The 24,398-nt window shown below is 39.0% G+C and overlaps 1 protein-coding gene across 1 annotated transcript in view; it reads right to left on the bottom strand.

Moving 5' to 3' along the window:
* Positions 1 to 411: 411 nt before the first annotated feature.
* The window catches only part of TRPC6 (transient receptor potential cation channel, subfamily C, member 6), a 40,144-nt gene continuing 16,157 nt past the window's right edge, over positions 412 to 24,398 (bottom strand). The window contains exons 4-11 of the mRNA XM_010578199.1: positions 24,097 to 24,310; positions 22,017 to 22,244; positions 18,478 to 18,742; positions 15,380 to 15,575; positions 13,545 to 13,748; positions 4,007 to 4,090; positions 2,045 to 2,120; positions 412 to 563 (exon numbers count right to left, since the gene is read on the bottom strand). Coding sequence (XP_010576501.1) covers positions 412 to 563; positions 2,045 to 2,120; positions 4,007 to 4,090; positions 13,545 to 13,748; positions 15,380 to 15,575; positions 18,478 to 18,742; positions 22,017 to 22,244; positions 24,097 to 24,310 — 1,419 coding nt within the window. The remainder of the gene's footprint in view (positions 564 to 2,044; positions 2,121 to 4,006; positions 4,091 to 13,544; positions 13,749 to 15,379; positions 15,576 to 18,477; positions 18,743 to 22,016; positions 22,245 to 24,096; positions 24,311 to 24,398) is intronic.

Below are 24,398 nucleotides of genomic sequence, written 5' to 3'. Positions count from 1 at the left end.
AAGCCTGGAATTTTCCTCTTTTGCTTCACTAAAATATATGTAAGAATGTCTACAAAAGTAAATTTGCAAAAATAACCACTTTATGTAGGAAAAGTTTAGATTTATGCTTTTAATCTTTCATGACTGGGCTTATCAAGATTCCACTGGAATTCTAAAAGACACAAACTGAATATTAAAATGATCTCAAATTAACTCTTCTTCAGCAGGTAAAGAATAAATAAGTATCTTTACTCAAGTGGTATCTCCTCCCTACCGTAGACCCAGAGGATTTGCCACTGTGGTTTTTCAATAAAGAATTGGAATGATTTAATTTCTGAATATCTTGTAGAAATGTGAGCTAGACTTGAGAAAAACAGAAATATGGCTTTAAGTGAATTGTTAATGTTCTGTTGCATTTCTTAAACATTTAGGTTATCTCTTGCTTTCTTCTTCCTTAGAGTCAATTGACAGTTTTTCCCCAAGTTTCCTTATAAGTTCTGCCAGATCTTCAGAATTTTGAGATTTTTCCTCAAGGAGTTCATACCGGAGACTTGAGATGTCCTGTTTAATTTCCTTCAGTTCACCTGTAACAGACATTAGAAGATGACACTATTAAAAAACAAAGGAAAAAACCCAGCATATCCAAATATCTCACAGTTATTATGGGTGTTCTCTGGATTTCTTTGTTGAAACAGAAAAAGTGGATGTTCTGCTGCCCATTGGTGAATGGTGGCTTAGGGACAGGAATATGAAGATGCAGTTCAGGAATCAAACATATCTGAAGACAAAAGTGTGAGAGATCACATCAGTTCACAAAACTCAAATGATCCATTAGATGGAAGCTGCTGTTCTGCTGTAAGAGAGATCATAGAATCATTTAGGTTGGAAAGGACCTTTAAGATCATTGAGTCCAACCATTAACCTGACACTGCCAAGTCCACCACTAAACCATGTCCCTAAGTGCCACATCTACACATCTTTTAAATCCCTCCAGGGATGGTGACTCAACCACTTCCCTGGGCAGCCTGTTCCAATGCTTCACAACCCTTTTGGTGAAGAATTTTTTTCTAATATCCAACCTAAGCCTCCCCTGGTGCAATTTGAGGCCATTTCCTCTCGTCCTATTGCTTGTTACTTGGGAGAAGAGACCTACCCCCACCTCGCTACAACCCCCTTTCAGGTAGTTGTAGAGAGTGATAATGTCTCCCTCAGCCTCCTTTTCTCCAGGCTAAACAACCCCAGTTCCCTCAGCCGCTCCTCATAAGACTTGTGCTCTAGACCCTTCACCAGCTTCATTGCTCTTCTCTGGACACACTCCAGCACCTCAATGTCTTTCTTGTAGCGAGGGGCCCAAAACTGAACACAGTATTCGAGGTGCGGCCTCACCAGTGCCAAGTACAGGGGTATGATCACCTCCCTGCTCCTGCTGGCCACGCTATTTCTGATACAAGCCAGGATGCCGTTGGCCTTCTTGGCCACCTGGGCACACTGCCGGCTCATATTCAGCCAGATGTCGACCAGCACCCCCAGGTCCTTTTCTGTAGAACATGCAGATTGGGGATGCCTGAGTCCTGGCCAGCAACAAGGCCTCTCACTGTCCAAAAGAGAGCAGTCCTCTCCTTTTCCTGCTACACTAAGTGTCTTTCCAGCACCAGAGGGGTGCAAACAGACGAGAACATTACTGTGAAGTGCATTCACTAGTGTCCCCATATATGAATCCCCAGTAAGAATACATATCCACACAAGGAAGTATTCATAGAGGAGTGCTCCAAACCAGCTGCTGCACTAAATGCAGTCTCACCATGGGAAATGCATGGGCATGACTAGAAGTAGCAACACTTTTCACAAGAAGTCATCAGATCAGTGATAGTTTCTGATGGGAGAGCAGAAACAGAAAGCCACATCTCTTCCTTAACTTCAACTTCATGGTAATTTTACATCTTGCACTTGTAAACATGTCAAGTGTTTTGGAAACATTTTTTTCAAGTGGCATATGTAACCAGTTTAATTAGTTTGTTTTGATTCTCTGATTAGAGATAAACATACAATTCATCAACATACTCACCTTCATTGACTTCATCACTTTCCTTATCTATCTGAGCTTTCAGTACGTATCTTTTAATGAGACGCTTCATTATTTTCTGCAGAGAAGAAAGAAAAGAAGGAGTTTTCTTAGTTGGATTTTCTAGTATTGCTATGATTTTTCAAAATATGAGTTCTGTTACCTTCTGTTGCAGTCAGACATTTCAGTGTAGGACTTGCCAGGTTAAAAGAATATAATGTAAAAATCTCTGCTTTCATCTACAGTAGATATTTAAACTTTATGATTCTGCACATATATGTACATGAAAGTTAGAAAACCAAACACATCTTACAAATGTTATCATTCACGAAGCTCAACCTGCTACTGGAGTCTATGTGATTAATACAGTTGCAGCTTTGGTCTCCATGTAGGTGAAACCATGTAGCCTTTATTGCCACCAGAAGATGATAATGACCCTGATTAGCAGTACTAATTGCTAAACCCTTTTGCCATCAGTTTATCTTAATCTATTTTTATATTATTTTTGATAAGTTATCTTTTCCCAAGGAGAGGCTTAGAGAAGATGGGACCCACAATTCTAGGAGTCATTTAAGCATCTCAGCTGGGACTCATCTAACCAAATACAGGTATTTTCTAATGTAAATATACATATCTGTGGCAGTCACCTTTAATTCCCTCTATGGATAGAAAAAGCAAACCTGAGAGCACAGTTCATCTCAGACAACCAAAACTGATCAAATAAATCACACCATTAGAATGACTACCCTGTCTGCTAATAATAAGGGGAACCTAGGCCAGGAAATTTAGATGTCAATTTTACCTTTCCAGGAAAAATGAATTCCGCCCCTGATTCTCCCATTAGTTTAAATTACTTGAATAAGAACAACATATCTAATTACCTTTGAGGATCTATCTTTCTATCTCTGGGTTTAATATTTTCATATGGTGTAACCCATGACAACACAATACTTTTTGTTTTTCACTACGAGATATAAAAAATACATAGGTTTATGTGTCTGCTCTTATCTCCACAGTAATAGACCTGACCAGAGGTGGTTGTGAGGTGAATTGTCCCAGATTCGTGGTTCCGGACCATCACTACAGTCATGCTTGCAAGGTCAGCAGCTGTACTGTTTATTCAAATAATCCGAGAATGTTTCAAATACAAAGCCACATATCCTCATGTTTATGGGATGAATTTGTAATCCTAATATCTGTCACTGCATCATAATGAAATTGGCTGTGAAAAAGGGAGATTTTGGAATAGACTTGTGCAGACACTGTATAATGCAACAATGGAGCAGAGCTAGCCTGCCCAAGAGGAAAACTTTTTTCTGTTTTATGGTTAAAAAAGGTATACTTGTTTTCTCTACCATTTTGCATTCAGATGTTCTTGTTCCATTGCCCAGACAGCTCTTGCTTTTTCCTTTCCACCTGCTTTGTAGTCTTACAGGAAGAAAAGGAGCAGCCTCTGGACCAGAATAGCTGAGCTTTATGTGGACTGTGCTGGGTCTTTTTATACTTAACTGCACAAAGTCTCATTGCAGTTATTTAGGAGGCAAAGAATAAACAGATTGTATTGATAGCATAAAGGCTGAAAGATATTTGCAGTGCTTAAGGTATTAGTGTATGGAGGTGTGGCACAATAAGCTGAGCTGCTTCAGCAGATGGAACAGGAAGATTTGGGGTTTCTTTTTGGTTTTCTTAATTCACACTGTGCAGTTGAGGACTCAACCTGTCTCTAAAACTAAAAGCATTTTTCAAGCGCTTTAAAATATTGTACTATAAGGGTAGCATGAGAGAAAACCACCCTCAGATTGTACTGCAAATACCTAAATCATTGCATTTATGTCTCATATATACAAAGTCTGTGGATTTATTCTTGATTCATGCTGTTTAACATAAATTCAAAACTGTCCTCATGTTGTCAGTCTGCCTGTTCTACTACTTCTTGAGTTTGTTTAAAAATAAACTGTTTTTTACCTGGTATTGCCTTGGAGGATTGTTTAAACTGTTTAAGTGGATTTCATCTGAGCTTCTTATACTTGACTGCTTCCTTTGACCAAGCTGAAATGGAAACATTATTTACAGTATAAAATAAATAGAAGAACAATATGGTTAAACTACCTCATGCATATATCGTATGACAGAACATTAACTGTTAAGCTCAATTTGCTTTGTGGTAACTTAAAATAGTGTCGTGAAGTCCTCTTTATGTGCAGAATTTCATCACAGGAGTTGAAACAAACCTTTCCAGACTGTGACGTCAGAAGGTGAGAACTGGGAGGTTTTCTCCCTTTACTCTGCCTCTCACCTGCTCCTAACATGCCCAAGGGACCAGAGCTGAGCAGCCGCCTCCCCACAGGCTTTCTCCTCCTCCTCAGGTACACAGGAGGGGGATCTGCGTCAGGAGGAAGGCAGCACTGGTGCGGCACAGCTTGGTAGGCAAGGGATGAGCGAAAGTCAGGGCAGGGTGTGGGAGAAGCCAAGGAAGAAGGAGAGGTGGCACCATTACCCCTTTCCTTCTGTTCATAGCGCTTGCCCGTAACTAATGTGACCTCCACTACCACTAAACACATGAGCAGTTTGCTTCTCCCCTCACTTGCACTAATGGCTGAATGTAATCTGTTACGCAGTTTATGCCACGGACCACAAAATTATCAGCTGACATTTCTGAGTAGCATCTTCTTTACTACATGTGCTGAAAGGAAAGGGCATCACTCCCTGATGAAACATGGAGGATGCAATCTGCAGGATTCATTACCGATTTACATCTTTGACAAGGACTAAAGCATCACAAAATGGTGAACTGAGACTAAAGCTGAATGACTAGGCTGCAGTAAGAATGAATAGCAACTGTCAAAATTAAATGAATGATATTACTTTAGATTGATAATGGGGCCAGTTCAATGAGTAGTAGTGCAAGAAATAAAAAAAAAGTGATATATAAATCATGATTGATCTGGATGGGGAATAAGTGGGACTGTCACTAAAAAGTCAGTTCTCTCTAATTATACATGGTGCAATACAATTTTTACTGTTTTAAAGCACAGGGCTATCATTGCAGTGTCTCAGATCCTGTGGGATCACACTGTACTTCCAGCAGAGGTTCTCCATGTTGGCTATCTCTGTGTCTTAATGCATCAAGTACCTACAGATAAGCAAACTGGGACACTCTGAGGACTGGCAAGTAATATGTCAGGTACGCTGGGATACAGCGTGATGGGGAGGAAGGCAGGGGAGGGTTAGATGCTTATGCAGCTGTACAGGCATGTCACACATCAAGGGAGCCCGCAACACAATGCCTGACGTTAATGAAGGCCAAAGCCTTCATATAGCCATTTCTCCTGCAACTGAAATCACTATAACCTCTTGAGGTATAATGGGAAATTCCCATGGTTGAACTTTGATAATAAATGGAAGTAGGAATATGGAATATGTGATAAATATTCACCAGATGTCAATTAGAAACTGATAAAAACATCTCAGCAGAGAGCTTTATTGGGGCTTTGTTCTAACATACATGTACTAACACAAAGGCTAAAATAAAAAACTTGGGAATTGTATAGCTATAAAAAGGCTGAATGAGGCATCAGATTCAGTTGTTTAACCAGCAATGAGGTCATCAATTAAAATTCTCAATTCTCCCAGCTGCTGCAGAGCTTGTTCCTTAAAAGTCTTCTAGTTTTCTAGCATTCCATATAACTTTATATTCACTTTAACAGTAAAGCAAATAAGTCTTCATGAATCTGCAAACAGGAAATAATTTCAATATTTTTAGATTTTGTTTAGCATTTCATAGAATCATAGAATGGTTTGTGTTGGAAGGGACTTTAAAGATCACGTAGTCCAACATGCCCCTACCACAGGCAGGGACATCTTTCACTAGATCAGGTTTGTAATTTGATATTTTTTCCTGAAGAAAAGATTACACTTATTGGTAAAAAATATTAATTTGCAATTAGTATAAAGTTTACACTTAATTTGGAATTTCTTTTTGTTCTTTAGAAAGATTCACAATATCTATATACACATACTTGTAAAACATTATATATCTATTGACAATATGTTTATTTAACTAAGCAAAAATAATGATAGAAGATATAAAGTAATATATAAATATATATAAAAATAATTAACATTTATCTCTAACATATTAACCTTAATTTGGATGGAAATTGAATTAAAGATGTATAAAAAGGGCAAATTATTGTTGCTTTTTCTTGCTTGAATAAAACTACCTTAAATGTTTTGAATATATATTAGAAAACATAAGTTTATCTACACATTTTAACTTAAACTACGTACCTGATTTATAATAAAAAATAGTGCCTAATGAGTTTACACGAATGTGTAATCACTATGTCTTTCAGGATTTTAGAACTAATAATACTCTCTTGGGCCTTACCTTTATTACTAGATTAAAAGAGAAAAACAATCTTCCTGCTTTTTCAGCTCCTGGTTTCTTAATGCACAATTTTTGGAAATAATGTAGTAGAATAAGAGGAAGAGTATACTTCCTCTGCAGTGGCAGAGGAAAGTCGCCCTGGCCAAAGCTGCTCTAGTGGTGAGCTTGAGCTCCAGCTGTGTGGTTGGTGTCCCAGCCCTTCTGGATCTCTGACTTCTTCTGCAGCTGATACCATTCATGATCCTGTTACTTACTTACATATAATCTACAAATGCATTTAATTTTATTATGTATTTTTTCATATTTATTATGTATTTTATTATGTATTTTAAATGTAATCTGTCATGCCAATTAGCAGTTTCAAATTTATGTTACATTGGTTCACTTCAAAAGTTAATGCTTAACTAAAACTTGATTTTCACTTGAAATAGCAAAATGGGTAATACATGGTGAAATAAGTGAGATGCTGCAAACTTGTAAAACCAGACACACCGTAACATCTTTATCTTAATTGTGACCCTTCAGCACTCTGCATTTTTTGAACACTACAATGTACTTTTAATTAGTTACCGACTACACCTTGAAAGTTGGCAGGTACATCAGAAGTGTGTAACTTCATTAAATCTGCTTATGTGTGTCGTGGTTTAACCCCAGCCAGCAACTAAGCACCACGCAGCCGCTCACTCACTTCCCCCCACCCAGAAAGGGTCGGGGAGAAAATCGGGAAAAGAAGTAAAACTCATGGGTTGAGGTAAAACGGTTTAATAGAACAGAAAAGAAGAAACTAATAATGATAATGATAATACTAATAAAGTGACAGCGGTATTGATAAAAGGATTGGAATATACAAATGATGCACAATGCAATTGCTCACCACCTGCTGACTGACGCCCAGTTAGTCCCCCAGCGGCGATCCCCCCGCCCCCAGTCCCCCCAGTTTATATACTGGGCATGACGTCACACGGTATGGAATACCCCGTTGGCCAGTTTGGGTCAGGTGCCCTGGCTGTGTCCCCCCCCAACTTCTTGTGCCCCTCCAGCTTTCTCACTGGCTGGGCATGAGAAGCTGAAAAATCCTTGACTTTAGACTAAACACCACTTAGCAACAACTGAAAACATCAGTGTTATCAACACTCCTCTCATACCTAACTCAAAACACAGCACTGTACCAGCTACTAGGAAGACAATTAACTCTATCCCAGCTGAAACCAGGACAATGTGTAACGGTAACAGGGCAGAACATCTACTGTACCTTGCTGAATGACCACTTGGTGGCAGAGATTGCCAAGATTTCATTATAACTTCATTTTTACACAAAATTTTTAAACCCTCTTTAAGCTTCACACCTAGAGGTTTTTCCTCTCCCCAAAATTACTACTAAAGTCAGCCTGTCACATTAATGACTGAACTAGAATTCATATTTTTAAGCTAATATCTACTGAACATCCACATATGAGTAACTGAAGAGGAAAAAAAAAGTAATTTAAATAAAACAGTGATAAAAACCCTATCAAAAATAACTCTCCTCCAGGAGAGTTGTGCGAAAGAAAAGATGCAGCATACATGGATCATTGCTCTTAGAAAATACCTCCTTTAAACTTGCTTCTCATTTCATCGTTCTCTAGTATTACTTAAAATTCAATGCAATCAGAATAGTAATGTAACTACTGTAGTTGTTTTGTGTAGCACTTTGTTAATGTCTTAAATCCCAGTTTTCAGAAGCAGCTGACAATCTGGAGCACCAGTAAATTGTACGTGCTTGGACCAGAAAAGAGGTTCCCAGAAAATGACTCATTTTGCACTCTTATAACAAGGGGTCATTTATGAAAATTTCAGAAACACTGTTTCATAGTAAAAGTTAACATATTTTTTATTGTTTGAGTGAGGGCTTAAAACTATTTCAATAACTAGTTGTTCCTTATTTCTATTCTGAAGGGCCATGTTTTAAGAAAAAGGCTTAAATACATCATCTGTCACTATTGGGTTTTAGCTCAGGAAGATGAACAAGTTCTGTGACTCTTAAACCATAAACTTTCTCATTTACAAGGCAATTTTTCAATTTAGAATAAAACTCAAAGTAGGTTTCTTTAAAACTATCCTTTTTCTTCACTTATTTCTCCCCTTTTTTGGTTTGAGTTTCTTGTTCACTTGATGTTTAAAACAACAATTCTAGCCTGAAACAGAAGAAATCTGAAAGTTTTAATCAACAGCCTGAAAGAAAACATCTTCACAGACTTTATTGTTACATGTAGATATGTCTCAAGAAATCAGTTTCTGGTGTGCTACACTTTGAACACAGCTTTGTAAATCACTCGCCGTTTAGCACTGATGGCATCTGGCTTCGTTTTCTGCCAACCGTAATCAGGGCAGAGCTGTCTCTAGGGGCAGAATTTCCCCCTTCCCATCCTAATTCTTGTCTTTACACTCAGCCGGGTGCTGCTGCCACTTTCGCACTGAGAGGATGCAGGCTTTGCAGGAGAAAGACCCCCAGGCTGGGTCTGAATCAGTAAACTGAAGCGTGTGTCAACATTTCTGGTACTGCAATGCAGTGTCTTCCATCAGTAAACTTTTAGTGTCCTCCCAGGTAGGACTTGCACCAGAGCAACTGTCTCTCTCCCTAGGCACAGTTTGGCAACTGGAATGGTCTGGGGACAATAGCTTGCAACAACCCTACTTTGGGAGGAAAACTACTTGAATAGGGGCAAGCCATTCCTGAATTGGCCTCAGTGCCCAGATAAGCTCCCTGTCACATTTAATTTACTAGCACAGCCACAGCCACTGAGTCTTGGGTCTGGTCTTGCCAAATCTTATCTTTGCACAGCTCATTGCCTTTATAGTAGCTCCTTGCACAAGTAGCTCCTTACTCAGCTGTCACAGCAGCACCAACCTGTGCAGCACAGAATGAGTCCAAAGTCAAAACCCAAAAAGCCTGAGAATGTCATTGAGAAGATGCCATAAAACAGCCTCAACAAGAGTGAGTCATCAACCGTGGGTCGAAATGTGACACAAAAACATTTTAGTTACATTTTAGAAGTGCGAAGGATCTGACAGATTCAGATGAAGTCAGCTGCACAGTATGTGGCGGTCCAAAAGTTAAGTAAAAATGTAATCATTTGGCAGTATCAGTCACCCTGCTGGAAAAGCTGAGGAATGAATAAATGTGACTCAGCTGCTTTATGTTTTTCAATGTAAAAGCTTTTTTTTAAAATTTGTTTTGCACTTTTATAGCTGCTTTCGCTGGGGAGTAAGCACATTTCATTGAGCATTAGTTATACTACAATCTGCAGTGAGTGGAAAGCATTAATATTTCAAGACTAAAAATTAATTCAGGGTTAGGAAAAAAATCTGATGATCGATGGTTGCATCTTTACAGCTCTTTCAGAGGGACTGCTGTAAAAGCAGACACAACTGTCACTGCTCTATCTAGAATTGGTAATTATTACACTTTGCACCTTTCTAGCCATCTGAATTGCTAGATTTGAATATAATTTTGGAAAGGAATGATAAAAATCCAGCTTCTTTCCTTAGGGTGTAAGAATGGGATTTTTAAGAGTACCTGTTTTATGGGAACATAAATTTCACTTTAAAAAGTCATTAAAAATAAGCTTCTAACTTACGTGCTTTTCAGAGCCACAAATTAAGTGAATTAGAAAAAAATATCTTCTGATTTGTTGTTTCTCACCATCACTCAATTTGAAGTTTATATGCATCTCCTTAAAGTCATGTTTTTTCAGTGATGACTTTATCACTCATGGAAGTTGTGAAATCGATTTGCATCAAGCAGCTTGGTGAAAAGTTTTGCAAATGCCAGAGTCATTAAAAACTTGAGCAAATGCAGTATCACCTCTGTTGGGTCTTAAATACATTAGGATTAGATTTCCCAAATAAAATGAAGTGAGATCTGTGAAATGCTAGAAAAATTACCAGTAGCACACACGAGACATCTAAAATTAATAACAATGTTGACTTTGGTGACAGTGTTTGTAGTATCTGTGTTTGTTAGACTGGTCCATAGTAGTTAGACTACTATGAACTTAACCAGAGGCAGAGGCTTGTCAGAGGCACAGTATCTTTCCCTATAGCTCCATTTTTTCCTTCTAGGATTGTAACCAGTTTCTTTTCTCTTTTACTCTTCAACTGATAACTGTGATGGAAAAAGCGCTTCTCACATTGGTGACAGAGAGCTGACAGATGCATGTAAATACTTTACTGGCATCCAGACTAATGACTAATGACTCTTGACTACAGACTCAAGAATTCCTAACCTTGAGCAGGCCTCTGCTCGGACTACTGCCTGTTTTAACAAAGATGCTGACACATTTGTTTCTGCCACCATGACAAACCTGTAATTTCTTCTTTTGTGTGAATGTTACCATATGCTCACCTTTCTATTCACTATGTCTGACAAGTTGTCTTGCAAAGCTCTTCTTCCCTAATGTGTTACGATACTTCTAGTCTTTACACTTCCAATACCACCTAACACTATATGCTATGCTCCATGTTCTCCTAAAGCAATTAATTTGATTTACACCAAGACACTGCAGGAAAAACAGACTGACTACAAACTCCTTAAATAAGCCCATGAGATACAGGAATGAATCAACTCAAGTGCTTTTCACTGCACTTGTGTAAATAAAACAGATAACAGAATACTTTACAAAAAAAGCAGGCTGCATTCTTAGTGGAAGCAGACACAGGTGGCCTGGTTTCGTCTGGGATAGAGTTAATTGTCTTCCTTGTAGCTGGTAGGTATAGTGTTATGTTTTGGGTTCAGTATTAGAAGAATGTTGATAACACACTGATGTTTTCAGCTGTTGCTAAGTAGTGTTTAGACTAAGTCAAGGATTTTTCAGCTTCTAATGCCCAGCCGGCAAGAAGGCAGGAGGGGACAAGAAGCTGGGAGGGGACACAGGCAGGGCAGCTGACCCAAACTGGCCAAAGGGATATTCCATACCATGTGACGTCACGTCTAGTATATAAACTGAGGGGAGTGGGGCGGGGGAGTTATTTTTTCCAGAGTGCTGCTCTGGAAATAACTGGGCATCAGTCAGTGAGTGGTGAACAATTGCACTGTGCATCACTTGTATATTCCAAATCTTTTATTACTATTATTGTCATTATTATCATTATTAGTTTCTTCCCTTCTGCTTTATTAAACTGTTCTTATCTCAACCCACAAGTTTTACTTTTTTTATTCTGATTCTCTTCCCACTGGGTGGGGGTGAAGTGAGCAAGCAGCTGCATGATGTAGTTGCTGGCTGGGGTTAAACCATGACAACAGGTTACAAAGGGAGAATCTGCCCAGGCATGTGAGGGTGATGTTAGAAAAGCCAAAGCTCACCTTAAGTTGACATTTGCAAGGGCAGGAAGAACAGCTACTCCTGCTACAATAGCAGTATAAGGCTGAACAAAGAAAATGTGGGCCTGTTGCTCAGTGGGGCAGGGGATTCAATGACACCAGACTCAGGTAATGCTGAGGGACTTGATGCCTTCTTTGTCTCAGGCTTTGCCAACAATCTCTCAGGCCTCTGTGCTTAGTGAAGGGATTTGAGGAGAAGGAGAACGACCAGCTATGGAGGGTCAAGTCAGGGGTTACTTGAAAGAATTTGACCCAGGCAAGTCCTTTGGAGCCAATGGGATGCATCCATGGGTGCTGAGAGAGCAGATTAAGTCCCTGCAAATATGCTATCATCTTTGAAAGATCATGGAGATTGGGAGAGGTCCCCAAAGGTTGGAGAAAGACAAAGGTCAAACCCATCTTCAAAAACGTCAAAATGATGATCTGGGCAACCACAGGCCACTCAACTTCCCTTCAGTAACTGGCAAAATAATGGATTGAGTCCTCTTGGAGCACATTTGTGGGCACATGGAAGAGAAGACTGTGATTGGGAAAAGTAAGTGTGGATTTATGAAAAGTAAAACCTGTCTGACCATCTGGATGGTTTTCTGAGATAAAATGATTGGATTTGCAGAGGAGGGGAGAACTGGAGATGTCCTCTACCTTGACTTTAGCAAGGGTTTTAACACTGTATCCTAGAATATTCTTGTATCCACATTAGGATGTTACTGTCTGGATGGGTGGACAACTAGATGGGCAAAATCCTGGCTGGATGGTTGTGCTTAGAAGGTAGTATAGGGGTCTTGTCCTGGGACTTGCCCTTTTAAACATCTTTGATAAAGACCAGGTGTCAGAGGAGGTGTTGAGGCACAATCCTGTCAGACAAAGCCAAACCTGGTGAGGGCAGCTGATACGCTTGAGGGCAGGGATGCCATCCAGGAGGATAGGGCTGACAGGAACCCTGTGAATTTCAATACGGACAAATGGGAAGGAATAACTCTTTCGACAACACAGTCTGGGGACTGGCTGGCTGGGGAGCAGCTCTGCAGAAAATGACTTAGCAGACAATGAAAAAGACGTTAAAAATCTGCAGCAAGTTCAGCAGAGGATCACCAAGATGTTTGGGGCTGGAGCACTTGCCCTGTGAAGAGACACGGGGAATTTGGGCTTGTTCAGCCTGAAGCAGAGGTGGCTTCAGGCATACCTAACAGCAGCCCCCAGTGCATACAGGGAGGTCACTGAGGAGATGGAGCTGGGCTCTTCACAGTGCTGCAGGACAGGAGGATGAGAGACAATGGACAAATTCAAACGAGAGGCAGAAGAAGCAACTTTTTCCCCATGATGGACAGGCAAGCGGTGGCATATGCTGCCCAGAGAGGCTGTACAGTCTTCATACTTGGAGGTTTTCAAGACCTGACTGGATGAAGCCCTGAGCAACCTCGCCTGACCTCAGAGTTGACCCTGCTGTGAGCAGGAGGTTGGACCAGAGACCTCCTGAAGTCCCTCCTGGCCTGAATTATTCTCTGATTCTGTGATAAGAAGCAAGAAGAACTGTAAATTTACAATGGTATTTTTTGATTTAACTGATTACAAATGTAGACCAATATTTATATTCAAAAAATAAGTAAGAATTTCAGCGTGTACATAGTGACTGACTTCAGTATGGACTAAGTATGTTGCGAAATTCTGGAGAAAAACAGGCCAACAACAAAAATTAAGTTAAAATTGTTTTTATCTTTTAAAATTAGCAGTCAGTATACACATCATAAAATTACCTTGTTCATCTCTGCGTCTTCCTGAAAGCTTTTCTTTTGGCACAGAAATGGTTTAGAAATACATTTTTTGATTCTGAGTAGGAGATACAACAAAGATTTGGGGCTTGGCACTAAGTTGAAGGGTACTGGAAGAGTTCTCCCTTCTTCAAAGTATGAAAACCAAAGTTTAGCCCTTGCAAATTTCCATTCTACATCAGCATCATCCTGTAAAACAGAAACACGTCTGTTAATACATTGTTAATACCACCCTGACTATTAAAGATGCTCTAGCTAAACTTTATGTCTGTTTTGAATGTAAATGGCGGAAGTTAATTTCAAACACATCAAGAACTTGTTTATAATTTGTGAAAACCAAATTTCAATGAATGGAACTGTTCTTATTAATCCATTTAAAATAATGCAATTACAGAAGAACAAAGTGGATTTGATTTAAACATTGGTTACTCCAGACTGAGTGCTAATAGTCTCCAATACTGCATCACAAAGACAGTCCTCTGTTTGGTGCTCTTTGTAAACACACTGATAAGAAAAAAAGCTCTGACTTAAAAGCACACAATACAATGCCCAAGTTAAAGCTTCATGGCAACACTCAAATTCATCTGCTAGGGCTTGACTGAGTAGCTGCTTGCTTGGAACACTGTCATGCTCAGTAAATAAAGTGGAAAAATCCTATGTTAATATAAAAAAAAAGTAAATCTCTCAATGAAACTGACAGCTTTGATTTCTTATCTTATTGGCCTCTTCTGTAGCAATTAGTCTATTATCTTTTTTGTGAAGAAGACATAGTATCAGAATTTTAAATTAAAATTATTACTTTAAACATGAAGTTAAAAAAAGATGAGATGATTCTTGCCTAATTGCTTCCACTCACTGGAATATATGATTAAATCAGGTATGCTGTCATCACCATGGTTTATGTTTAGCATTTACAGTAGCCAAAACACTCACTTTATTCCTCCCTGTAAAGTTCAAGAGGGTTTTCTGCAGAGAGGACTGAATATTGCTGTAGCTGTTTTTAGAAGCTGTTTGTACCCAGTCACCATATTTTTGGATAATAGCCTGTTTTTTATTGCTCTGAACTTGATAGTTTGTTCTGTGGCCTCCTGAGTCAGAAGAATCTGAACCTCCCTAAAGAATGTGTGTTGCTCTTGCTCACACTGGACAACGCTAAAGCCCCAAACCAGAACCTGGAACCAGAGCAGTGTCAAACCTGAGTCTGCTGCTCTGTGGCAAGGGCATCACCTGGGAAAGGCTGAGATGGCCTAGCTCCTGGAGATCTGCTTCCTTTTTTCCTAAACAATGATAATGATTTAGCCCTTTGTCTTCCATGGCATGCAAAAGTTCATGCTGATTTTCAGTAGCCCTGCTGAATACTTTGTCAAGTAAAGTTTTGTTCACTGCAGAGGACTAGAGCAAAGGTTGCTTAAATAAAAGGAGAAAACAGCATGCCATAGACTTGTTTGCAAGGTCAAGGCATAGGAATGAGAACATCCTTGCAGCAAGAGGCACACTACTCAAATAATAACTACAAAAGAGGCAAATGAAAGATTCACAAAGTCACACAATGTAGCCCATCCTCTTCAGGAACACAACAGAGTTCAACACCAGTTTCTTAGTCCAGTCTAGTTCTTACTATTGCAAGCACATGCAGCTGGGTAATTTCCAGGTATTTTATAATAAAAATGTACAGTGAAATTAGTATTTTCTCCTAATATATTCCAAAAGCCTATGTGTTATTTTTCTTAAATAAGAGGTTACCAAGGAAATTTTCCAGGAGATTTAGACAATTAGCTATAACAGTAAATGTCATATTTCACCATAAATGGAATTTTTACCTCAATTTCCTGGAATGAACTGTTGATCATTGCGATAAGCATGTTCAGTAAGACAATGACCATGGTAACATTATAGACTCCATAAAGGACATAACCAATATTTTCAATAAATTTGTGTTTATAGTTGATGACAACTGATTTAACTTCTGAAAGTCCAAATATAGCCCAGAACAGTGTCTTGAAACTTTCTTCAACACTAAAAGAAGAAATTGAACACACGCATATGTTACTGAAGAAAAGCTTTAAAATCATATTGTATAAATCGCCAGTTACCATTTTTATACAGTGTACAAATTTTTCCATTATCATAATGTAGAACTCTACCATAGTGATATTATGCAGAACAAGCAGACTATCTAATTTCATAGGTACAGGCTGTTTCATAATACGAGATTCCTAATATTTAGGACTGATTCATCTGATTCAGTTTAGGAATTATATATACATCCTCAAAAGAATATTACAATGATTCACTTGTTAACTACTTTAATCTACATGCTACATGCTTGCTGGTAATGTGAATGTAAATAACAAAAAAAATTAACCTGTAAATACTTTATTTTAATTGCACCATTAGTTCATTTAGTATGAATTATTTCACCATTAATATGACTAACATTCTGAAACTGTGAAGAAGACAGGATGTCTGACTGCAAATCAGCATTTTTCAAAAAATGACTCTCACACGCCATAATCCTCCAGTTGAGTTTTCACTATTCCACAAATTCAGGGTAAAGGTAATAAGCCATGGTGTGGGGATACTGATTTTTTTTTTTTTTTTTAGGTCAGTTGATTGAAATACATGTATTTCCTCTTAATCAGTTTATATATATACGTAAACATAAGTCCAAACCTCTGAGGAATCTTTTCCTATCTATTTCCACCTGCAAAAAATTTTCTCTTACTTTGATGAAGAGATCTCAGTACCCCATGTCCAAAAATGCAGTAGTATTGCAAAGCACATTTTGGATTTTATTGAATTATTGTTATGAAAAACAAAGTTAAAAGAAACTTGTATTTTTTAGTTGTGAATTTACTTCTCTGCTTATAAATATTTTATCAGTATTCCATCTGTGAGTTGTAGTTTTAGGTACTTTACCAATTGTGTGAACTTATAATACTTAAAAAGTAGCAACAAATTTTTCCCTCTTGGCCAAGTTTGCTTCCTGGCTGAGTATACTTCGTAACAGATATAGCTTGAATATCATGACAGCGAGAAATTAAGTGGGAAGGGCTGCAGAGCATGGAAAAGAATGACTTTCCACTCAAGTGATTTATCTTAAAATCACAGCTAGAAATGAGAGGCAAGACAAATGTATACCAAATAACTCCTGACAGACAGAGTAAATTCAGAATTTCTATCCTTATGGCAGGAGAAGAAAAAAAGAACAGCCAAGGAAATAAAGAATCAAAAAAAAAAGGGGGGGGGGCAGAATATATTTTTTTCCTCTCAAGATGGAATAGGTTATTGCCATTGGAAACTATGGTGAGCCAGAGCTTAAAAGAGGGATTAGATTTTATTTTTTTTTTACTATTAAGAATATACAGAGTTGTCTGAATTAAATTACAAGTATTTTGTAATGCGTATTACACTGTAGTGACTAGCCCACTTCAATTGCAGATGACAGTGGCACCTGATGGAGGAACTGGCCTTGCTCCCACATGCTGCAGGGAGCTGCTACGCTGCGTGCTGCCTGCCCTCGCAGGCAGGATGCTGTCCTGCAGGCCTAGCGTCTGACCCAGCCTATGTCCCAAAACCCCCAAACAACCCTGGGAACAAGCCCTGTGCATGGAGTGCTATTCCAGATTGCACTGCCAGGTCATCTGACATATGTACAGGGCTGTGTAAGGGGTCTGAGGTACTTCTGGTTTTTTATAAGCCTCCCCAGCCTAATGCAGCCCAGGAGGCTGTTGGTCTGCTTTGCCACCAAGGCACATTGTTGGCTCATGGTCAACTTGGTGCCCATCAGGGCCCCCAGGTCCTTTTCTGCCAAGCTGCTTTCCAGCTGGTCAGTCCCAGTCTGTCCTGGTGCCTGAGGGTCTTCCTCCTCAGGGGCAGGACGTGACATTTCCCTGTGTCGAACTTCATGAGGTTCCTGTCAGCCCATTTCTCCAGCCTGTCAAGGTCCTTCTGAGTGGCATCACAACCAGCTGGCCTATCAGTCACTCTTGTTCATCCATATAGGCTTCCTGACACCTTTGCTTGATATCCTGCCCATTGAGTTGGACCAATCGTGGGTGATGAAAAGGCAATTCTGAAAATCCATCAGCTTCCCTGGACTGCCCTTCTCTTCAGGGCCTTATCCCATGAGATTCTTCCCTCCCTAGCCTGAAGTCTGCTCTCCTGAAGTCCGGGGTTGTGGTCTTGCTATTTGCCTTGTTCTCTCTTCTCAGGAACCTGAACTCCACCGTCTTGTGGTCAGCCAAGGCTGCTCCCAACCTTCACATACCCAACCGGTTCTTCCTTGTTTTTAAAAGTCAGGTGTCACAAAGCTTCTCTCCGCATCATCTCCTCGATCACCTGTGTCAGGAAGTTACTGTCAGTGCCCTCCGGACACCTCCTGGATTGCTTGTGCCCTGCTGTATTGTCCCTCCAGCAGATATCAGGGTGTTTAAAAATCCCCATGAGGACCAGGGCCTGCAAATGTGAGGCTTCTTCCAGTTGTCTGAAGAAAGCCTCATCTACTTCGTCTTCCCGATCAGGCATTCCAGAGCAGACATCCACTACAATATCATTAATGTTGGTCTGCCCTCTAATCCTGACCTATTAGCTCTTGCTGGCTCATCATCTATCCCTAGGCAGAGGTACAGGCATTTTGGCTGCTCTGTTGCATAAAGGACAACTATATTTCACCTTCCCAGCCTGTCTTTCCTGATTTATCATAGTATTGTTGGGATCAAGAGCTCATCCTCTGATTTAAAATATATCCTTTAAGCACCAGAACAAGAGAGAAAATTACTACTTAATCTAAGAAGAAGGAATTTCAGAGATGCAAACCTTATAAAAAAACACTAGTAAACTTAATACATATAATGCAAGCAACCAACTTTCCATAAAAATAGCCTACAATCATTACAGTTTAATCAGTTGTACTTACGTTGTGAATGCTTCATTTTGTTTTGCCCCCAGATAGTAGGAATAGAGATTAAACATGCCTATCATGAAAGCCACAAACACCATGATAAATATCACCATGAACTTGAAGATGTCTTTCACAGTTCTGCCAAGTGATATCTGCAGTGGTCCAAAGCTTTCATTAGCTGGTAAGATGTAGGCTATTCTGGAGAAACTTAATACTACCGCAATTGCATACAGGCCTTCAGATATGATCTGCGGGTCGGACGGATCCCAGTTTATTCTGGCTAGAAAGAAAAGATGAGAATTTCTGTCAGTATTTCAAGATATCTGTACAGATCTATGGGAGGTCTTTTTGGAACAGCAGCTGGAGGTGAGGGAAGAAACCCCAGGCAACTCAAACAGCACTAGTCACTTCTGTTTAGCCAACTGAATTGAGCCAGGTAGCCTAAAACCATTTCACAGCTCCACTAACTGTATTGATTAGATCTCCATTGATTACAAAGGTGAGCTGTAAGATCACTGAGGTAACTTTTTGGGAGTTGAATCCCAAACTATTAGAGAATTTAAATAAAATTCATCTTACAGTGTCAGGTGATGAAAACTGAATAAATTAAATCAGAAATGTGATTTGTTTGAGCTACCCAAAATGAACGGTTTTGATGTGGGGATCCGCAATCATTAAATGCCATCCACAACTCCAAAACTGTGGGACCAATAATGTTTCTCTACTTTTTCTATTTACTCCATCTTTTTCCTAATAGTGGAATGGTAATGGCCCTTTCCTGGCATACACCGAACACCCATTTCCATCACCTTTTCTATCATCATTTCTATCAATCTGTTCTGTTGAAGCTAATCCACTTGTGTGAATTACTTGAACGTCCTTTTGATCAACGAGTAAATGTGACACTGCTGTTTGACAGGGAACACATTCAACTGCAGAGGAGAACATTCAGGTTCAAACCTGTCCTTAAAGAAATATTTACAGAAAAGTGTCAGAATAAGAAAACCAAATCAATACCTTTCAGAATACTTCCCTGGTGGAGATTAAGGCATTCTCTGATGATGTGGGGGGCTTAAATTCAATTCACTATTGTGCTTCAGGCAAAGAGAAGAGCTTAACCTGGGATGAGTTACCTACATCCCAGGAGAGCATTGTTATCTGTATTTACACTACTGTAAAGCCAGAAAATGAAACAAATAATTTATACTGCAATGAAGGCAATCGCTGGCATTTGGAAAAATACTAATTTGAGCTATTAACTAACAAATAACCATTTAATAAAGGTCAGTTGTTTGTACACCTTTATAATACATCTGTACCCAGTGACGCTGAGCATTATTCAAAACATCCTTACATACATCAGAAAATTATATTCTTCAAGGAACTTACTGTGATGCTAGTATTCATGTACCATGACAAAGTAATGAATGACTCTGGTTTTAGGCATAACAAGGCTCAGATAGCACATATTCATTGCCTTGTTAGCTGCTGTGTGTTTCTCGCAGGTATGTGCATATTCTTCTGTTTATAGAGCTCTTCACTGTAAAGCCTACTACACACTATATTCAAATGAGAAAATGCATGGCAAAAGACTGCACGTTTTCACAAAAGCTGACATACCTATGTTAGCTCTACCTCAGATTTCATGGATAACTAAAATCAAAGATGGCAGATATTTCAGTATGGGCTAGTAGCCAGATGTCTTTTAGGTTTCCAGACAAGCTGTATTGTCACAGAAAGTTTGAGGTGGGAAGGGACGTCTCGAGGTTATCTAGTCCAACACCCCTACTCAAGCAGAGCCACATAGAGCTGGTTGCCCAGGATGATGTCCAGATGGCATGTGAATATCTTCAAGGATGGAGATTCCACCACCTCCCTGGGCTACCTGTGCCAGTGCTCGGTCATCGTCACAGTAAAAAAGTGTTTCCTGATGCTCAGAGGGAACCTCCTGTGTTTCAGTTTGTGTCCACTGCCTCTGGTCCTGTCACTGGGCACCACTGAAAACAGCCTGGCTCTGTCCTCTTTGCACCCTCCCTCCAGGTATTTAGAGACATTGATAAGATCTTCCCTGAGCCTTCTCTTCCCCAGGCTGAACAGTCCCAGCTCTTTCAGCCTTTCCTTATAGAAGAGATGCTCGAGTCCCTTCATCGTCTTTGTGGCCCTTCACAGGCCCTTCTCTCCAGTACATCCATGTCTCCGTGGTACTGAGGAGCCCAGAACTGGTCACAGCACTCCAGCTGCGGCCTCGCCAGGGCTGAGCAGAGGGGAAGGATCACCTCCCTCCACCTGCTGGCAACGCTTTGCCTAATGCAGCCCAGGACACCACTGGCCGCCTTTGCAGCAAGGGCCCATTGCTGGCTCATGTACAACTTGGTGTCCACCAAGTTATGTTTGCTAGCCTTTGATTAAACCTGTGGCATTACATATTCACTATTAATATTATCCATGTTAGCACTACCATACATAGATGTTCTCCAAGCAGACTTCTGTGTACATGCACACACTAAAAATGGCTAAACTCTGCTTAAGTGCATAACAAAGTCACAACTCATGACTGATGTCAATGGAAACTGCCTTGCTAGATGATACAGTATTATACAGCATAAATGAGTTATAAGACTTGTGCTTGTCATACCCAGAAACTGTGAACATAAACAACAGTCCCTGTTTGCAAATTCTTCAAGTGGATGTTAACTGAAAACCAAATTAATATTTAACTAGCTGCTTTTATAACTTATGTGAAATTTGTAACTTTCCAATAAAATTTATAGGAGTACAATTTAATGGGTTTCAGAATATATATACTAATAGCTCTGCTTTTTCTACAGCCTGGGTAATGAAGAAATGCAGCCTTATCAGAAATAGTATTTGAGGCATGGAATAGAGATAGAAACTGATGTAATTCAGTATCTAGAGAAAAATATCTAATAAAGGGAAAAGAGATGTGGTGGTGTTGAGAGTGAACACAAGTAAACAGAGTTTAATTTTTTCTTATTTGGGCAAAATAGCTTCTACTCACTTCTCATATATGCGAAGCAAGTTTATTAACATTTTTCTCTCTCACTGGTAAAGAGAGTGGATTGAGAAATATTAAAATAATATAACAGAGTCTCTGAGCAAAGAATATATAAAAGATATATTGATTATGTTGGCAAAGCAGGTTTAAGAAGTTCCTGCATGTCATTGCTTAGTTCTGCCCCTGCATCACGTACGTCATGTTCACAGTTGCGCCAACACAAGTGTTTGCATGATAGCATTGTTTAAGTGAACAGATGAAATGACCTGGATTAAAATAATCTTCAAAAAGGGTGGGCTGACAGTGAGGTTATTTCGATCTTCAATCATTTCAGTGCCTGATGTCTAGAACAGTCCCCCAAAAGATGCATGAGCATAGCCAAGGGAACTGTGATCAAAGAGTGGGGATGACAAAGAGAAGAAGGGGTGGGAATTTCTTAAGCAGTACATTGAGGAACTAAAGTATTGGAGACTTATTAACAGAAAACCAATTCATCTTGGCCCAAGAGGTAAATCTTAATCATGTTCAATGAACTCACCCAAGGTGTAGTATTTTATGTTGGGCTCCAATGTTGGACTTGTCAGATCTTTCATATTTGCATCAACGAAGTTCTGGGCTCTGGATGCATGCCAAAATGCCATAAACCTTGCTATGAACGATGCTGCAAAAATTGCTAACATACCAAAATCAAGCATATTCCATAACTCAAAAAGGTATTCCTTTGGACCTTGAGACCAAATTTCTTTACATTCAGACCATATCATGCCTGTATAAGACAGAACAGAGAAAACAGTGTGTTCTTTTACCTTCAAGTTTGTTTTATTTGATATTTTATTATGTATAGGATACGCTCTTGTTTGCAGTCAAACTCAAAACAATTTTGGTCAGTGGAAGTTTGAACACAAACTAAAATCCTTGAACCTGCCAATTCATATACATTCCAGTACTTCTTTCTCATGAGAGTAGTAATAATAATCTTTCATAGTGCTTTTTCCTGTGCAACTACAACAGCTTTCAAAGAAAAGAATGGGATGTGAGTATTACCATCTATTACAGACACAGGAAGAAATGGAAAGAGCAGAAATGCTCTGGCATGATCATATAGCAGTGGTAGAACTAATAGCAGAACTCATATTTTCTTATTTGCAGAGTACACTGGGTACAGCCTCTGTTACTGAAATTGCAAATATATGTAACAAATGAGCATGAAAGTAAGAATCAGACCTAATGCTTCTTCAATAGGGAAAAGGTATCTGTTTGATTCCTAATTATTCTCCCTTAATAATAAAATTTAGGAGTACATTATTAGTTATGGCACGCTTTTTATTGAGCAAATCCTTCTCCTTTTCAAGATAAAATTTATTTAATCATGAACTACATTTCTAGGATTCTAAAGAGAGTTAACAAAAAACTGTATTGGAGTAATGGCACTGTTTTTTGCACTTATCACATTGTCTGCACTTATCACATTGTCTGAAGGAACTTTCATCATTTTCAGATAAGGACAACCATAACGTTAACTACAGTAATTAAACTCAATGCTACTGAATCAATTTTTCATAAACCGTCTTATGCATGACACTAAAATAAATAAAAATAGATTAAATTAGCAAACTAGAACTTCAAATTGGGAAATTACTATTTACTCCTTTGTTATCAGATGAAAACATTGATATTTATAGACTATTTGAAAATCTAAGTGCTATATTATTCCTGTAATGCACAATATATTAATTTATAAACAGCTTTAAGATGAAATAAATAAAGATTGTCCATGTCTTTTAAAGCTATAAGAATCAGCTGGTGTACAAATGGCTCCAATTTCAATCACAAAGACCTCATAAAAGCAAAATATTTTAAATGCATAAGCTCTTGAATGGAAACAGATTTTACTTCGCTTGAATTTAACTCTCCCATACTACTCCCTTAACTAACAACCAGAACGCAAATCTTTAAAATATTTGGGCACCTAACCCCTATTGGAATAACTATTAGATTTGTAAATAAGAATCAGACAACTTGGGCTCAAGTTCTGATGCTGAATAGTATTGCATCACCAAATTGAACAGGTCAGCTCAGAGTACTATTCATAGTATTCATTTCATCCCTATGTTGGGATGGAAAAATCTACCACTGAATGTTCAGGGGTCTATATTATTCTTCTATTTTGTCAATAATACATTCAGCTATACACTATTAATTCTGCAGGCATACTTGCAAAATAAGAGAATCTTAGCAGAAAGAAACAATTGGACAGAAAAAAACCTTGGCCCATGATGTGGAAATCTTTCCCCTTGGGAGCTGACACAGCCTGACTCAAAAAACCCCAGAAAACTGGCATACACTTTCCCCTTTGATATTCATAAAACTGAATTAACTGATATTCAGATGATGTAGATTTCACCTAAGTCCTTAACCTGAATGTTTGGGATTAACTAGGCACATGTGAATCCTGCTGACATACAGTAAGAAACATGAGGCCAATGTGGGAACGCAGCCAGTTGAATAAACTCCCTTTGTTGCAATTTTTACACATAACATTAAGAGCAAAGGATTAAATTGGGTCCAGCTTCACTGAATTAATAGCAAGGCAAAGTTAAGCAAAAATTAATCTTTACCTATTACCCAAGAAATAATGAGCATCTCCATCCATGAGAAACAGGATGTTTTCATCCTAAATAGCTGTTTTACATTGCCTGTTGTTTCATTAGGTCGGAGTTTGGTGCCATCAAATCTGTCAGCTGCATTCATGACAAGCAGACCAAGAAAAATGGTGAAAGAGGCTGCATGGGCTACAAACTTCATAAATGGTCCACGCATTATCCTCCCCAGCTGCAACAGAGGTTATGAAACACAAGGATATTGCATTGCCTTCTTCCAAAACAAAAATGCATAAAAAGAACAGTAACACAGAGAAAGA

Source organism: Haliaeetus leucocephalus, unplaced genomic scaffold (genome assembly GCF_000737465.1).
Source record: "Haliaeetus leucocephalus isolate CR32 unplaced genomic scaffold, Haliaeetus_leucocephalus-4.0 Scaffold616, whole genome shotgun sequence".
Lineage (NCBI taxonomy): Eukaryota > Metazoa > Chordata > Aves > Accipitriformes > Accipitridae > Haliaeetus > Haliaeetus leucocephalus.
This window is presented reverse-complemented; position numbering and strand designations above follow the sequence as displayed.